Below are 13,759 nucleotides of genomic sequence, written 5' to 3'. Positions count from 1 at the left end.
GTCGGGGGGGCTGTAGGGAGGATGCCTCCATATGGCTCGATTCAAGCTTGGGCCGCCCTTTTGTTCTTGATCCTCAGGAGGGAATACCCCCCAGGTGGTCAGAGCCCTTATAGGCGCGGTTAACGCAGTCTGCTGCCGGGGAGGAAAAGACGATTGGAAAATTTGGCAACATGGTCAGATTGTTTAATGGACAGGGAATGCGAGGTAGCAGGCCCGAGGAGGACACGAGTTCGATTCCCCGATGACGACAACAAAAAATACTTTAAAAACAACAATCCCGACGACAACACAGACCACTACTCGACGACAGTGCGATCCTGTGCGGCAGTAAGATCCCTCCCTAGGATCTTCGTAGCAGACTCCCCTCCGGGTGAGTCTGTGAGCTTTTGCCGGTCATGACGATTTTATTTTGCACTTTTATTTTTGGTGTTTGGAACGCTGGCGGAGGGCAGCCCCTGAGTATCATCAAGATGGCGGAGCTATGGATGATTTGAACGTCAATTATGTTGCAGCATAGAAATGTAAAGATATTTCAATATTTCCATATCCACATCAAGAATCTATTCGTGTCAAAGGTATCATCCAAAGAATTCGTGCCAACCCGATCTTCACTCAATCAAGAACCCACCACCCCCATACTCATCCTCATCATCGTCCTGCACCATATCAAACTCCTCCGTGACATCACTCTCCGCATCCTCCATCATCTCATCCCAATCATCAGCGGCCTGTCCAGCCTCATCATCATCAGCGTCATCACTTTCGTCCACAATAACCCTCTTGCCCTTCCCTTTGCCTTTCCCCTTGCCCCTATCAACAACCTCCCCAATCCTCCTCTCCTCAGCCAGCACCTCCCCCTCGGAGGCCCCGGCCCACACCCTCTCGCGTATCCTCAGCGCCTTGAGCCACCGGCTCCACATCCTCACCGCCCGCGCCGCCCTGCGCTCCCGCTCGGCCTCGGCCTCGGCGTCCGCGAGGCCCTCGACCACGGCGCGCACCGCCTCCTCGCTCTCGGCCGGCACGACGACGCCCCTGAGCACGGCCGTGCCGTGCCGGCCCCGGAAGGAGAACCCCGTCAGCGCGGGCGCGTAGTCGACGCCCAGGATGAAAGCCGCGCGCGCGGCGCGCTCGTCGAGCAGGTACGCGCCGCCCTCGGGCACCATGCTCGGCACGTACACGTCGAGGTTGCCGAACTTGTTCTTGGGCACGCGGCCGCCCGCGACGGGCGGCGCGCGGTACAGCTCCGTCTGCTCGGTCGTGAAGAGCGGCGTGCCGTTGACGTCGCCCGGCCCGGCGCCGCTGCCTAGCACGGGATCAACGTCATCGTCGTCATCGGGACCGTCGTCATCGTCAAAGAGCCCGCGTCTGCGCACGGCGCGCTTGGGCAGCCACTTCACGGGGATCTCGAGCGGCTTGACCACGCGGCCCAGACGGTACCACTTGTCGGCCGAGCGGGCGATGCGCACGTCGCGCCGGCGGTAGATCCGCTCGAGGGGAGCCTTACTCCCCGCGGAGACGGTGCCGACAAAGTGCGCGTCCGGGGCGAGGACCTCGTGGCGCCGCAGGTGCCGCTCGAGGGCGTAGACCGGGTGGTCCTTGAAGTCGGCGACGTTGCGCGGCATCGGCTCCCGCGCCTCGGCGGCCAGCAGCTCGTTGTTCTCGATCTGGTCTAGGTCCGTGGGTATGCGCCGCGTGTAGAGACGCAGGGCGCGGCGGAGCCACCTGTCCGGCGCCAGTGGGGGGTCCGGTCCGCTGCCCGGCGGCGGGGATGGGGCGTTCGAGGAGGGGAGCCCGTCGATGCGCCACTTGCGCGTCTTGGAGTTGTATGCCTTGCTGTACCGGCGCGTCACGTCCTTCGCGCTGCCGTCCTCCTCGAAGGCGATGACGTATGACAGACAATTTGCGCGGTCTGAGGCCGGGGGTTCGAGCTTGGCTGGTTTCCATTGCGTTTCTGTGACTAGGGGGTCCACAGGCTGCCACTTCTGATGTGCCTCGTCGAGCACTTCGACCCAGTAGACGGGGTAAGGTGATTCGTTGCGTATGCGTTTGCTGGAGGTGTCCTGGGCGTGTGACGTTGAGGGCGATGGCTGTGTTGGAGAAGCTATTGATGGGATGTTGTAACCTGTGGCGTTGGGGTGGCCGAGTCGGCGCCTCGGAGGGGTCATGGACGTCGAGGCCGAGACTGGGTCTGGCTGCGACGCCGTTTGGTACAGTTTGGCGAAGCGGTCCCTGTCCTCGGCCGCCTTGGCCAATTTCGCAGACAGCTTCGACTGCCGGGGCCTGGGAAGGGTCGGTGCTCCGGGCACGAATGACAGCGGCTGTAGTGAGCATACTAGCCGGGCTTCTACACCGGCTGCTCGAAGGAGGGCGCAGAACAGTTGAGCTCCAACATCTCTCGATCCTTGCAATGTCGTGGCAGCTTTTCGGAAGTCGGCTCTCTCAAGAGTAGACTCCATGTCGTTAGGCAATTCATACTGCATTCATGGTCAGCCATGTCGATCCACCTGGGAAAGCAGTTGGGAAAAATGGTATCTACCTCCTCAAGATGCTTCTCATCTTCTGCCCACAAGGCCCGCTTCAAGCCGCGTTCGGTGATGGCAAACCGCAGCTTGAAAGCATTCGAGGCCTGCTGCACCCCATTCTTCAACGATTCTGTTTGTCCGAATTGGGGCAGGCTCTTTCGCGGATTGAGGTAAGTCACCATCTTGTCCGTGAGAAGCGATTGAAGAGACTCCTGGACCACTTGGTCGTTACACCAGTGGTTCCTCCGCGCCGCGTGAGCCAGTAAGCACAGGAGGTGCATCTTATGCACCTCGATTCTGCGCTCTTTTTCCTCTTTGGTGAGCGGCTTACGCTTTTCCACTGTGCGTCTCGGCGTTGTCGCGGCCTGGTGAGAGGTGAGATTCAATTCTAGAACCTTGGGCGGGCCATCATCAGCAGGCAATTCGTCCACGGCCAGATCGATATCCTCAAATTGGATGTCTTCGTCATCTTCGTCTTCAGAGTCGAGCTCGGCAGTCTGGATCACGGGCTCCGGGATGACGATGTCCTCAAATTCGATATCCTCTTCATCAGGATCATCGCCATCGGTCTGCGAAGGAACCTCGGTCGCAGCCTCCGCCTGTGTCACCTGCTGTGCAGATAATACCGGAGGAATTGTTGGCGCCTCTTCGTTCTGAGGCTGTTCTACTTTAGGCTTCTGGCCCGGCCTCTTGAGCCTCTTCGGGGGTGGCTCTTGGCCCTCGGCACTGCGCGTTGCGCGAGAAGGCCCGGCCTCAGACAACATCTCGCGGTAGACATCCGGGACGTCATCTTGCTTAGAGCCGCGCTTCGAGCGTGACGCCGAGCTTGAGCCCCGAAGTCCAATGGCGGCGCGATTACTGATGCCGCTTGCGGCCGCGTTGCGACGTTTCGGGGCCATGGTTGCGACTGCGCCGGAGGAGCTGCGCTCACTCTACCGATCCACCATTTCCCGAGTCTGGTCGCGGAAGTGGGGTTTGCGGAATGATGACCATGCCCTGGGCAATTATTACTCTCCTTTGCCCTCGCCGCTTCGGGCCAAGGAAGTGACCTGGCAAAGAGGCGTGTGTGTGACGGATCGAACTGGAATCTTGAAAGTGGAGGATTTGCGATGACGAAATGCGCACACCAGCAAACAGCAGCTGTCTCGAACTTGTCGCGATGTCACGTGGCGGAGTTTGCCTCGACTGGGATTTTGATTGTCGCTGACTAATTGAAGGAGCAGCGCATTGGTCCAAGACTCAATCGCGACTACGAAAGTAGGCACTCAATGCACATCTACAATTGAGAAAATCCTGTGTCAATATAATTGTGTGGAGGTGGTGGCGTGTTTGTTGGCTCTCTCTGGTATGTTTTGAGGAAGCTTTGATTTATCTACCCGAGCTACCAGCAAATGACGTTCTCTTCCTCCTTGTTTCCCATATTTCAATGACATGGATTCTTGCTCGTTTGAGAATGGGATGGGTCTTACTCGTCTCCTGTCGCAAACTCGCCCTTCCTGAGCTTCTCACTCAAGACAGGGTTTGGCCTGAAGTAACAGCCCAAATCCTTCCGTTGATCCAGGAGAAGGTCGATCACGAGGCGGCCGAACACAACTTCCCCTTTCGGATTCAGATGAGTCCTATCACCTTCGGCCAGATTGTAGTATTGCGCGTTGGCCTCTCCAATAGCGTTAACATAGTTCGTGCTGGCCATGTTGAGATCGAGAACCATTGCTCCTGCTGCCTTGGCGGCCTGAATCGCGAGCTCTGAGTGTTCTTTCAGGTTCTGCACTACCTGTCCATTCTCAAACGTACGTCGCGTAAGGGAAGTGATGATTATCTAGAGTCTATCAGTTTGAAACCCTGGTAATTTGGTAAATTTTGTTTGGATCTCACGGGAAATGCGCCGGCTTCCCTTGCTTCCCTGCTCATGACTTCAAGGTTGTTTCGAAACTGCTCTGTGGAGATGTTCGCGGCAGGTTTCTGATCGTTATGGCCGAATTGCATTGTAACAATAGGTTGCGCGTTAGCAGCGTTGTCCCTCACGGCCTGCAAAGCCTTGTCCCACAAGCCCTGCCGCCTGAATGAGACGGTTGTGGCGCCGCTCTTGGCTGGGTTGATGCCCTCTGCCGGAGCCTTCAGAAAGGACAGGAAACCATCGCCCCAGCCACCGTTGACGGCAACAGTTGAGTCTCCAGTCAGGATGAAATATGGTGGCTTTTGCTGTGCGCCTAGGGATACGGCAGCCCCAACAGCCGACTGCTGATTGATGATAGCAGCAATCCAGGCGATAGCGGTGAGCTTCATTGTTTTGGATGTTCAGATGGATCAATAGAGGGCGAAAAGAAAACTAGGCCGATTAAACGATATGCTTGGCTTTGGAGTCAGCTCCCTCGTTATCTGTAGGGGTTCAGTCTGATATGTTGAGTGCCAAGGTTTCATGAGACTTTATAACCAAGCACCCGTTATTATTAGCGGGATATGGCCCATTGCTCGGATAATGAAGCAGCTGGCCAAACCCAGTAAACTGGCTGTCCTCGGAGCTTAAGCTCGGCTTCACTTGTCTCGAGGTTGTATCAATAGACATGATCAAAAAGCAATGCAATTCCCACTAGCAGATTTGATGCAACCCCCTCATTGCGACTTGCGAATTCACAACCTCGCCCCTCAATGATACGAGGGTATCTCGGTGCAAAAGTAGCCTGCCAAGAAAGCTGTGTCCTCGGGCCCTCGTCCCCGATCCATTTACCCGCAAGCAAACCCACACATAGCTGGTAGTTGCGCGGGGTAGCTTGATGTTAGCGAAAAATGGCGGAGATGAGCAAGACTGGAACCCATTCAAAACCACGCTTCCATTGGTGGAACTGGTGCCAAAGTGTACAAGTAGTACCATGTGGCGATCGCTGTCGGTACCAGCACAGCAATCTCTAAGAGTGGGCTCGTGCTTGATATACACCGAGCAAGTCCTTGGCATTCTTTGAGCGCATAGTACTTATAGAATCTTTTCATGTAGAGAAGAACCTCTTCATAGATGATAGCACAGAACTGCACTCATTGTGCATAGATCCATCATCGTGGTCATCCAGTACCATGATTGTCCCGATTGTTGCAATTGTGCTGGCGGTCGCCACACTTGTATCTGGCAAGTGGATTGTGCCTGGTGCTCGTTGGCGGGATACGAATGGCAACATTTTCAACGCACATACAGGGGGATTATGCGTTGACCAGGATTCCGGCAGATTCTACTGGTTTGGCGAGCACAAAGCCGAGGGCCAGGTCGAGGGTGGAGGAATCTCAGTCTATAGCTCCGACGATCTCGCTACGTGGACTTCCCATGGGCTAGCACTTAGTGAGTGGCCTGTAACCTGGCCACCTGCCTGTCTCTTGCACTGAGGAGGTCATTGACGATTGGACTAGAGCCTGTAAAGGGTCACGAATGGATCTCCCCAGACAGCGTTATCCAGCGCCCCAAAGTGATCTACAGCAAGGAAACAAAGAAGTATCACGTAAGTGATCAAGGGGGGCACACGGATTGAAACTACTGCTTACTAGCGATAGATGTGGTGGCACGCAGACGACTCCAAGTACAGCAAACTGCTCCAAGGTCTTGCAACTGCGGATAATATCGCCGGTCCCTACACTTTCCAAAGCGCAACGTCTCCTCTTGGGAACTGGTCTCAGGACTTTGGGGCATTCACTGATTACAAGACGGGACATTCTTACGCCCTGTATTCCAACGGCGACCGCGTTGAGGGGCGTGATGTATATGTCAGCAAATTCAACAGTAACCTGACCGCTGTAGAAGAGGTGACCTTTCGGTTCAACAAGTATGATTTCGAAGCTCCGACTATCTTACAGACTGAGAAGAGCTATTTTGCTCTGATGAGTCACAAAACAGGCTATCGTCCCAACAGTAAGCAGAGTGGCCAGGCGTTAACTTTGCTTTCTGGATAATTATTCAAACTAACGACACTTAGATGTTGTCGCTATGCGTGCAGATAAACTCGAAGGACCCTGGTCCCAGCCGTTTTTCGTGTCCCCGGCATACACCCGCACATTCAGCACACAGTCCGGCTTCTCCTGGAGAATTGAGGGCACCAAGAAAACAACTCATCTGTATATGGGGGACCAATGGGACATGCGCTCGCTTTGGGAGAGTCGCAACGTCTGGCTTCCCATCGAGATTAATGAACGTGACGGCAGTCTCAAGGTAGTCTGGCACGACATCTATGACCTCGATGTGTAAGTACCAAATGCTGGCTGAGGCTTGGACTGGAGAAGATGGTTGGCAGTATCTATGGCTAACGACTCTGCAGCAAGACTGGGGAGTGGTCTCCAATCAAGGGCAAGACTTACACATCCAAGAGAGGAAAACTTGCAGGAGATGCTTTCCTGCAGGAAGCAGTAGGTCTCCCCTTCCAATATTTATCCCACAGTATTGAGGCTGAAAGTTCTGCGACAGACTTTCGGTAGTCACAACGTGATTGCGACCGGCATATATGGCAATCAAAGCACAATCACCTTCGAAGTGGATGGGCAGGGCGAGGATCAGTGGATCTCCTTCTATCATCAGAGTAAGTTGGTGCAACTACCTGTGTCAATGAGTTATTCGCTACCAACCGATGGACTAACTCTGTTGCTGTAGACATAGATGACATGGGCTACGGCGACCAGCCTATGGGGCAGCCTGATCGCATCAACGGGACGTGGCAGCTGCGCCGTATCAGCAGTGTCGTAGTCAATGGTGACACTGATAACGTCCACACTCTGTACCAGAAAGACACCCACAAAGGAATCATTCTCTCGACTCCGCTTCTGCTTCCTCTGAAAAGAGGTCGGAACACGATTACGATTGGAGGACTCTACAACGGCGTCGATTACAAGGGTGCGGACCTCGATCGTATTGTCGTGTATCTACCTGAGGCGAGATAGAAAAAGTATGTTTCATCCGACTTGATCTGCCTAAGCACCACGAGATGTAGACATAAAACTTCAACCTGGGCGGAAAAGCCACTTCAGTTATCCAAATTATCGTTTCAGCAAAGAGAAGAGCTCCGTTATCACCTCGCAAAAATCGTAAATTGACCGTTAACACCGACTTGGGCAGCTGAAAGCTGCTCTACCCATATGGCTAGCATTAGCTTGCAAGGGCTATCTAACGTTGAACTGCTCACACCAGAGTGATATCTTGTCTCTGGATCCCAAGCTCATAGACCTCGCCATTCATCATGCCGTTCATGAAGGCTTCACTCACTAGCAGATATCTCTCTTCCTGCGTTGCCAGACTTCGACGAAGAACATGTGGCGAGGGTGCGCTATCGAGAACACACAAAATGTCCCCATTCTGTATAGGCTCATGCGCAAGCCCGATGCGGCCAGAGGATGTCTTGAACACGCGCCTTCCACGAAGCTCTTTGCACACTTTGGCCAGGAGATTCATTACTGGAGACCCAGGAGCAGCTTTCTCAAGTATATTGGCGTCATCCTCAGGCACATCCTTTAATAGTTCCTTCAACGTTTTATACCGACATCTGCATCAAACATTCCTCATTAGTAAGCACTTCGAATCGCGGCGTGGGGATTGAGGGTTTGTACGTGCCTCTCGTCCAGGGTTATTATTCTCCCGGTAAGATCATACAAGGCTCCCATCGTAGAACGAAACTCATAGATACTCGAAGTACTCTTCTCATCATGCTGGCCCATGTTGATCACACCTGCACACAAGGTTTGAAAGTAGGTTTCGATACTTATTTGGCTGGGTGGTTGTGAGAAATCTTCTGCAACTGGAGTCGACGGATGTATTCCAAGTATACTCAGTGCCAGAGACCTTTCCCACTCGAGAAGAGATCTAAGTCCTCGTATATCTTTTTCGATATCTGTAGCACTGACAGCACTGACTGGATCGATCATAGGGATACTCGGGTAGATATGAACGACCCAATCGAAGACTACTCCATGTAGTCCAAGCTCATCTTGGCGCAAGCCCTCGCGGCTCCAGCCGAGCTCAGACCTGCCAGCCTGCCATGCCGCTTCTGTATTTTTTACCGACATGCGAAGAATGAATGGCGAGAATTCAAAGCTAGGCACATCAGGCTTTTGGTTGTGTAGATCCGCACACCAGGTTGGGAGACCTTCCATCTTGTTGGGAGCAGTAGCTATGCTGATAAGTCGCCACAGGGCCAAAGATCTGGGGTCCACATTGTGTAGGAGGAAATGCATGAACTTGGTGTAGAGCTCGGTGACAGGCAGCTCGATATTGTAGAGCTGCGGGTTCTTGATCTGTTCATCCCTCACAAAGCCCAGGACGCCGTACACGCGATCGCGAGCAGAAGAACAGTTGTGGCCCCTCGTCGAGAGGTAAGTGATGCGGAGGAGATGTTCCACATCTGTTACTTTCGGCTGCGGAGATGGGTGCTCATGGGCTTGATGAAGATTCCTAATCCGAAAAACGCTACTGTGAATTGGCAGGCTTGTGGCTTCGTTGACTTTGGTGTATAGTTTGTTTATATGGAATGCGGTGGTTCCTGTAGTTCTTTCAAGTATCTGCCAGTCAATCTCGAAGTCGCCACATAGGCACTTGATCGATGCAGCCAATGCAGCCTCCTGCAAAATCCAAAGACGCGTGAACCACTGGTTGTCGACAATGTCGTAGATTGCGGGCCATATAGGGGACCCGAATTTGGGCAACCCCCAAGATTCAAGAGTGTCGAATACCGGATAGGGTCTGGACTTCATTTTCTCTCCAACACGTGCGATGACTGGAAGCAGCGCAATGGCTTGTTCACTGTATGTAGTAGCACGTCCCAGCCATATTATTACATGGGACGCAGAGCGGTACACCCTGCGCATCATGCTTATTTGCAGGTTCTTCTCCGCATCGTCAGACTGGTTGATGCAGATGGCATCAATCCATATTGGCAGCGGTGTACGTCGCCTGGCGAGACAAGGCATGGCGTCGTGAAGATTCTCGTGGATTTGCAATTCCCTGCCATCAGAGAGCATGAAGGGGAAGGTATTGTGCTGGTTCCCCCAAGCATACGAAAGAGCGTCGAATTCGACGCTCTCTGATGACTGGTTGCTATCCAAGAGGCTCACAGGCCGCAGGGACCATGTCACTCCGCCAGGGCTGATAGAATCCATAAAGAGCAAGCGTATCTCGCCATCTTTCAGAGGCGTGTACACATGGACGGAGCTTTTGACTTCGGTCATTCTTCACAGCTGAGAAAAGAGATGGGTATTCTGCAGGTATGTGCGACAGATTGAGAAGAATTTCTCTCTCTGGTACTCAGTCCACCGAGGTGGGGTAGTCATGCGAGGATGCCTGATCACCTGGGGAAATGCGACGTAGAAAGCCAATCAGCCCAAAGGCCAAAAGACGAGGAGCATATGTTTGGCTACAAAATAGATAAGAAACCGGGTTGTGCATCTCCGCTCAGTTGACCGGTGGGAACGGACTTCACTATGCTCTCTCCAACGGGAAGTATTCGAAAGTATGCCTCAGCTTACTATACCTGGGAAAATATTGTGCAGACGAAATACAGACAAGAATAGGATGAAGATATCCAGCTCCAAGTATGAGCACAGAAAAGAAAAACATAAACAACCGAAAAGACTCCTTCAGAAGTTGGAGGAAGCGGTCACAGAAGCATCAGATGCCACACTGACGTTCTTGACAACAATCGTCTTGCCTGCCCTGCTCGTGACGCGGACGTCAACGCTCTCGGTGCCGAAGCCGCTCTGGTTCTCAAAGAAGTTGTACTGCGCACGCTGCGTCTTCTGCCACGACGACCCACCGTCGGTGCTGACCTCGAGGCTGGCGACGGGCTCGTTGGCATTGACCACCTGCATCGAGAACCAGTAGGCCGAGGTGCCGGACTTGTTGTGGAGGACCAGCGGGGAGGAGATGCCGCAGGGGACGAAGGTGTACGAGGTGGGGATGATGCCGGCGGAGATGTCGCCGAGCTTGGCGAACGCGTCTTGGAAGAGGTCGAGGTGGCCCTTGTCACACTCGGGGCACTGGTCGACGATCTGGAAACCATGGGGTTAGCAAGGCTGTCAAGGAAAGCAGAAGTGTCTCGCGGGTTAGAGATAGGGCGTACCATGGCGGTGATGGAGTTGCCGTTGGGCCCGGTCACCCGGACACAGGCGCCGCAGTTGGCTGCGCTGTCCCAGGCCGAGCCGGAGAAGGCGGTGCCGAAGAGGCCTGAGGGGATGGTGTAAGTGGAGAACGAGCACATTCCGCCCTGGGTGTTGCCGCCGTAAAAGGTCGATTTTCCAGAGACCGAGGCGTCATCTCCGGCAGACGACTTAGGCGGTGTGGCGGCTTCGGCGGTACGGGAAGGAGTAGCGGCCGCGGTCGTAGGGGTGCTGACAGGGGTTGCGGCCGGGTCTTCCGGAGTGGGATCCTTGACGATGACAGGAGGAGGGTTGACGGCACTGGCCGTGGGCTCCGGAACTGCAGTGGTGACCGAAGCTCTTGAAGGAGGAGGAATGGCCGGGCAAGCGACAGCCAGCTGGAAAGTAGCGACGGCGAGAAGAAGATATGACTTCATACTGGATAGAGTGAAAGTATGGCGTAGGCTGTTGGCTATTCAGTAAGGAGTGGAAGGTCAAATTGCTGCTGCACCAGGCGAGAAAGTAAAGAGCGAAATATTTGAATAGCAGATAAAGTGTGGAAATTCAAGTGAAGGTAATCACAGTCATCTGTCGTGAAAGGAGAGGAGAGAGTGTCTGCCAGAGATGCGTCGTCAGATGCTTTTAACATCCTCACCTGTACCACCACACCAGTCCGGCATCACGGACAGATGTTCCCTGGACTCATCTCGCAGACCGGGATGTGAAACTGGCGGCGTTGACCAGCAGATGACGACTAACAAATGAGTGTTAGACCATGCTGAGCTCGATCCACACCAACCCCTGCACTCAGCACGAGGAACACGTCTTCAAGTGCTACCATTCCGCAGAAGCAACAGGGAATGATTGTCAAATCATAAACTATTGGAATTGAGAGGGCTAGAAGAAAGAAAGGGCACGATATGCCTCCCTGTACTGGAGGAGAATGACTTAGATTCTGTACAATCATATGGCCAAATAGTCTGATGTTCTCTTGTTTGATTGATCGACCCACTGTGGTGGTACTTGCGATCCCAGAACCTAGGTTCAATGATCAATCTTTCTGAAACGCTCCACTCTACCCCCGGCTCGTCACATCAGACTACTTGTGATTACGACGCTATATACCGACGGCATAGGGCCACTAGCTCTGCTTGAAGACATAATATTATCAAGTGGATTGCCGGCCGAAAATACCTTCGAAGTTATCATCAACATGGCCCTCCCATAGCACATGCCTCCGGATCCCAATCGTTGAGCTGTGTTCTCATAAGGTACTGCCTCGTCACTGCCTTGTCACTGCCTTGTTTTGTTTGAACACATTGAACATCGGTTCAGGGGCGTAGTCAGTAGTGACCCAGACGAAAAGCATATCTTTGCGAGAAAGAGCAAGGATCATCAGAAAGGACTCCAGCATTGGAAAGGGCTAAATACACACTCTGATGACTGGCTAATGGGCACTGGACGGGGCATCACAGAATTTAGAATTCGGCAGACATGTGTGAAATTGGAGACATTTTCCGAGCTCATTGGAAGGTCCCAAAGCCCCTATATTCGTACTGTTCGATATTGAGCTGCATGTATGACATTCAATAAGATGAAGTTTTGATAAAAGAGATTATGGTTTTCCGTCCCAAGCCCTCACCAGGAAATCATGGGCGGTGGTGAACTTGAAGTCCGGGAAAAGGCGACTCATGCTGTCTGAAGAATCCCAGGCGCCTTCCACACTGCTTAGGAGGATACCGATGGACACTGCCCTGAGAAGTTCCGCTGCCTGGTCGTCGGACACCGCATGGTGCACAGCTTCCAGACCCCAAGACGTCTTGAGATTTCCAGCTCGAAGATCTTCAAGATACACTTTGTCAACATCGAAATGTCCTATCAGGCTACCAAATCAGCAAGTCACCGTTCGGAACTCGCGAATCAACCACATGACTGGTGCTTACCTCGAACAGTCTCGCCAATTCTGAGGATATCCGAGAAGGTCAGTCGATTGCCTCTGATACCCCCATGTCTTGGCCATGCGCCCTCATACTCGACCGCGCGAGCAATGATCTCTGAGAGATCGCTCACGGTGGTCAGAGTCAGGATGGCGTCTTCATGGCCATCGACTACAATGGCACGTCTGTGCTCAAAGTCGAAGACGCTCTGAAGCGGGTCGAGATATTTGGCCGTTTTGTAGGGAAATGCGAGGTAATCCAAGAATAATCCCGGTTGGAACAAGGTATACTCGAGTTTCTTGAAACCTATTAGTATTGCAGAGGGCAACGCACAATCTGTGGGATCAGGCCAAACTTCTGACCTTCTCAGTGGCGTTCACTTCCTCAAGATATTCGCGAATCGCCTCCTTCCCAGCCCACCAGGCCATATGGTTCGTGCCCTTGCTGTATGGAAACGTGAGTAGCCATTCATGGTGTACGGTTTCAATTGAGAAAAGAAATTACCTTCCATACTCACTGGGGGCAAATCGGCGCACCCCAGAAGCAATGGCAGCGTCAATCAGATTCTTTTGTGACTCTTGATTCGGGTCGGAAAGAATCTGTACGAATGATAGAAGAGTATGAACTCCTTGAAGAGCTTCAGTCAAATTATGAACGTTGCCGTAGTTCACCGTACGTTGCTTGACCCCGGGGTCGGTGGCATCCGCCGACTGCAGATCCTGACGAGAACTCAGTATTAGTATCTAAGTTGAGGAAGGGTACATCGTGAAGAATTACTCGTCTGCTAAGAACGGTAATCTCGTGCTTTCCAGTGGCTACAAGAGCATCTATGACCTCTCGAGCGACCTCTATGAAACACGTTAGCTACAATACAACCACATGAGGAATGCCAACATTCGATACGTACGACCAGAGCCCCCTGCTACAGCGATCCTCACCATCACGGATATAATAAAGTGCTTCGAGAGAAATTGCCTAACTTCAGACGACAAAGACTGTCTTGTCCTCATCAATATTAAGGATGAGAGCACTTCAATTATAAGATACAGAATTGTTCCCCTCTCTTATACACTTGACAAGTCATCTGGTCTTTCCGCCGCGGACGAAGCAAAGTCGGTGATTGGCTGCATGGTTGTCGGATGTGGATGGGATGGATTTAGTGCGTCATTTCCCTTGCCATTCGTCCGCGGTGGAAACGATTGCATG

General features: G+C 53.0%; 6 protein-coding genes across 6 annotated transcripts; 1 reads left to right on the top strand and 5 right to left on the bottom strand.

Moving 5' to 3' along the window:
• Positions 1 to 608: 608 nt before the first annotated feature.
• E0L32_005334 (uncharacterized protein) lies at positions 609 to 3,421 on the bottom strand (the record flags this gene model as incomplete). The annotated part of the gene is made up of 2 exons (XM_031139844.1): positions 609 to 2,474; positions 2,537 to 3,421. The coding sequence occupies 2 exons, from the start codon at positions 3,419 to 3,421 to the stop codon at positions 609 to 611; spliced, it is 2,751 nt and encodes a 916-aa protein (XP_030996353.1).
• Positions 3,422 to 3,987: 566 nt separating this feature from the next.
• Positions 3,988 to 4,808, bottom strand: E0L32_005333 (uncharacterized protein; the record flags this gene model as incomplete). The annotated part of the gene is made up of 2 exons (XM_031139843.1): positions 3,988 to 4,341; positions 4,398 to 4,808. The coding sequence occupies 2 exons, from the start codon at positions 4,806 to 4,808 to the stop codon at positions 3,988 to 3,990; spliced, it is 765 nt and encodes a 254-aa protein (XP_030996352.1).
• Positions 4,809 to 5,591: 783 nt separating this feature from the next.
• Positions 5,592 to 7,433, top strand: E0L32_005332 (uncharacterized protein; the record flags this gene model as incomplete). Its single annotated transcript, XM_031139842.1, has 7 exons — positions 5,592 to 5,850; positions 5,919 to 6,007; positions 6,060 to 6,414; positions 6,479 to 6,743; positions 6,818 to 6,905; positions 6,964 to 7,075; positions 7,147 to 7,433. The coding sequence occupies 7 exons, from the start codon at positions 5,592 to 5,594 to the stop codon at positions 7,431 to 7,433; spliced, it is 1,455 nt and encodes a 484-aa protein (XP_030996351.1).
• A 618-nt stretch (positions 7,434 to 8,051) lies between these two features.
• On the bottom strand, positions 8,052 to 9,710 carry E0L32_005331 (uncharacterized protein; the record flags this gene model as incomplete). Its single annotated transcript, XM_031139841.1, has 1 exon — positions 8,052 to 9,710. One exon carries the CDS (start codon positions 9,708 to 9,710, stop codon positions 8,052 to 8,054), a length of 1,659 nt encoding a protein of 552 aa, XP_030996350.1.
• Positions 9,711 to 10,118: 408 nt separating this feature from the next.
• Positions 10,119 to 11,053, bottom strand: E0L32_005330 (uncharacterized protein; the record flags this gene model as incomplete). Its single annotated transcript, XM_031139840.1, has 2 exons — positions 10,119 to 10,529; positions 10,601 to 11,053. The coding sequence occupies 2 exons, from the start codon at positions 11,051 to 11,053 to the stop codon at positions 10,119 to 10,121; spliced, it is 864 nt and encodes a 287-aa protein (XP_030996349.1).
• Positions 11,054 to 12,231: 1,178 nt separating this feature from the next.
• On the bottom strand, positions 12,232 to 13,494 carry E0L32_005329 (uncharacterized protein; the record flags this gene model as incomplete). The annotated part of the gene is made up of 6 exons (XM_031139839.1): positions 12,232 to 12,491; positions 12,560 to 12,851; positions 12,916 to 12,997; positions 13,058 to 13,272; positions 13,331 to 13,401; positions 13,461 to 13,494. 6 exons carry the CDS (start codon positions 13,492 to 13,494, stop codon positions 12,232 to 12,234), a joined length of 954 nt encoding a protein of 317 aa, XP_030996348.1.
• Between the last annotated feature and the right edge of the window lie 265 nt (positions 13,495 to 13,759).

Source organism: Thyridium curvatum, assembly GCF_004353045.1.
Source record: "Thyridium curvatum strain D216 chromosome Unknown NODE_27_length_422201_cov_78.887067, whole genome shotgun sequence".
Taxonomy (NCBI): Eukaryota; Fungi; Ascomycota; class Sordariomycetes; order Thyridiales; family Thyridiaceae; genus Thyridium; species Thyridium curvatum.
This window is presented reverse-complemented; position numbering and strand designations above follow the sequence as displayed.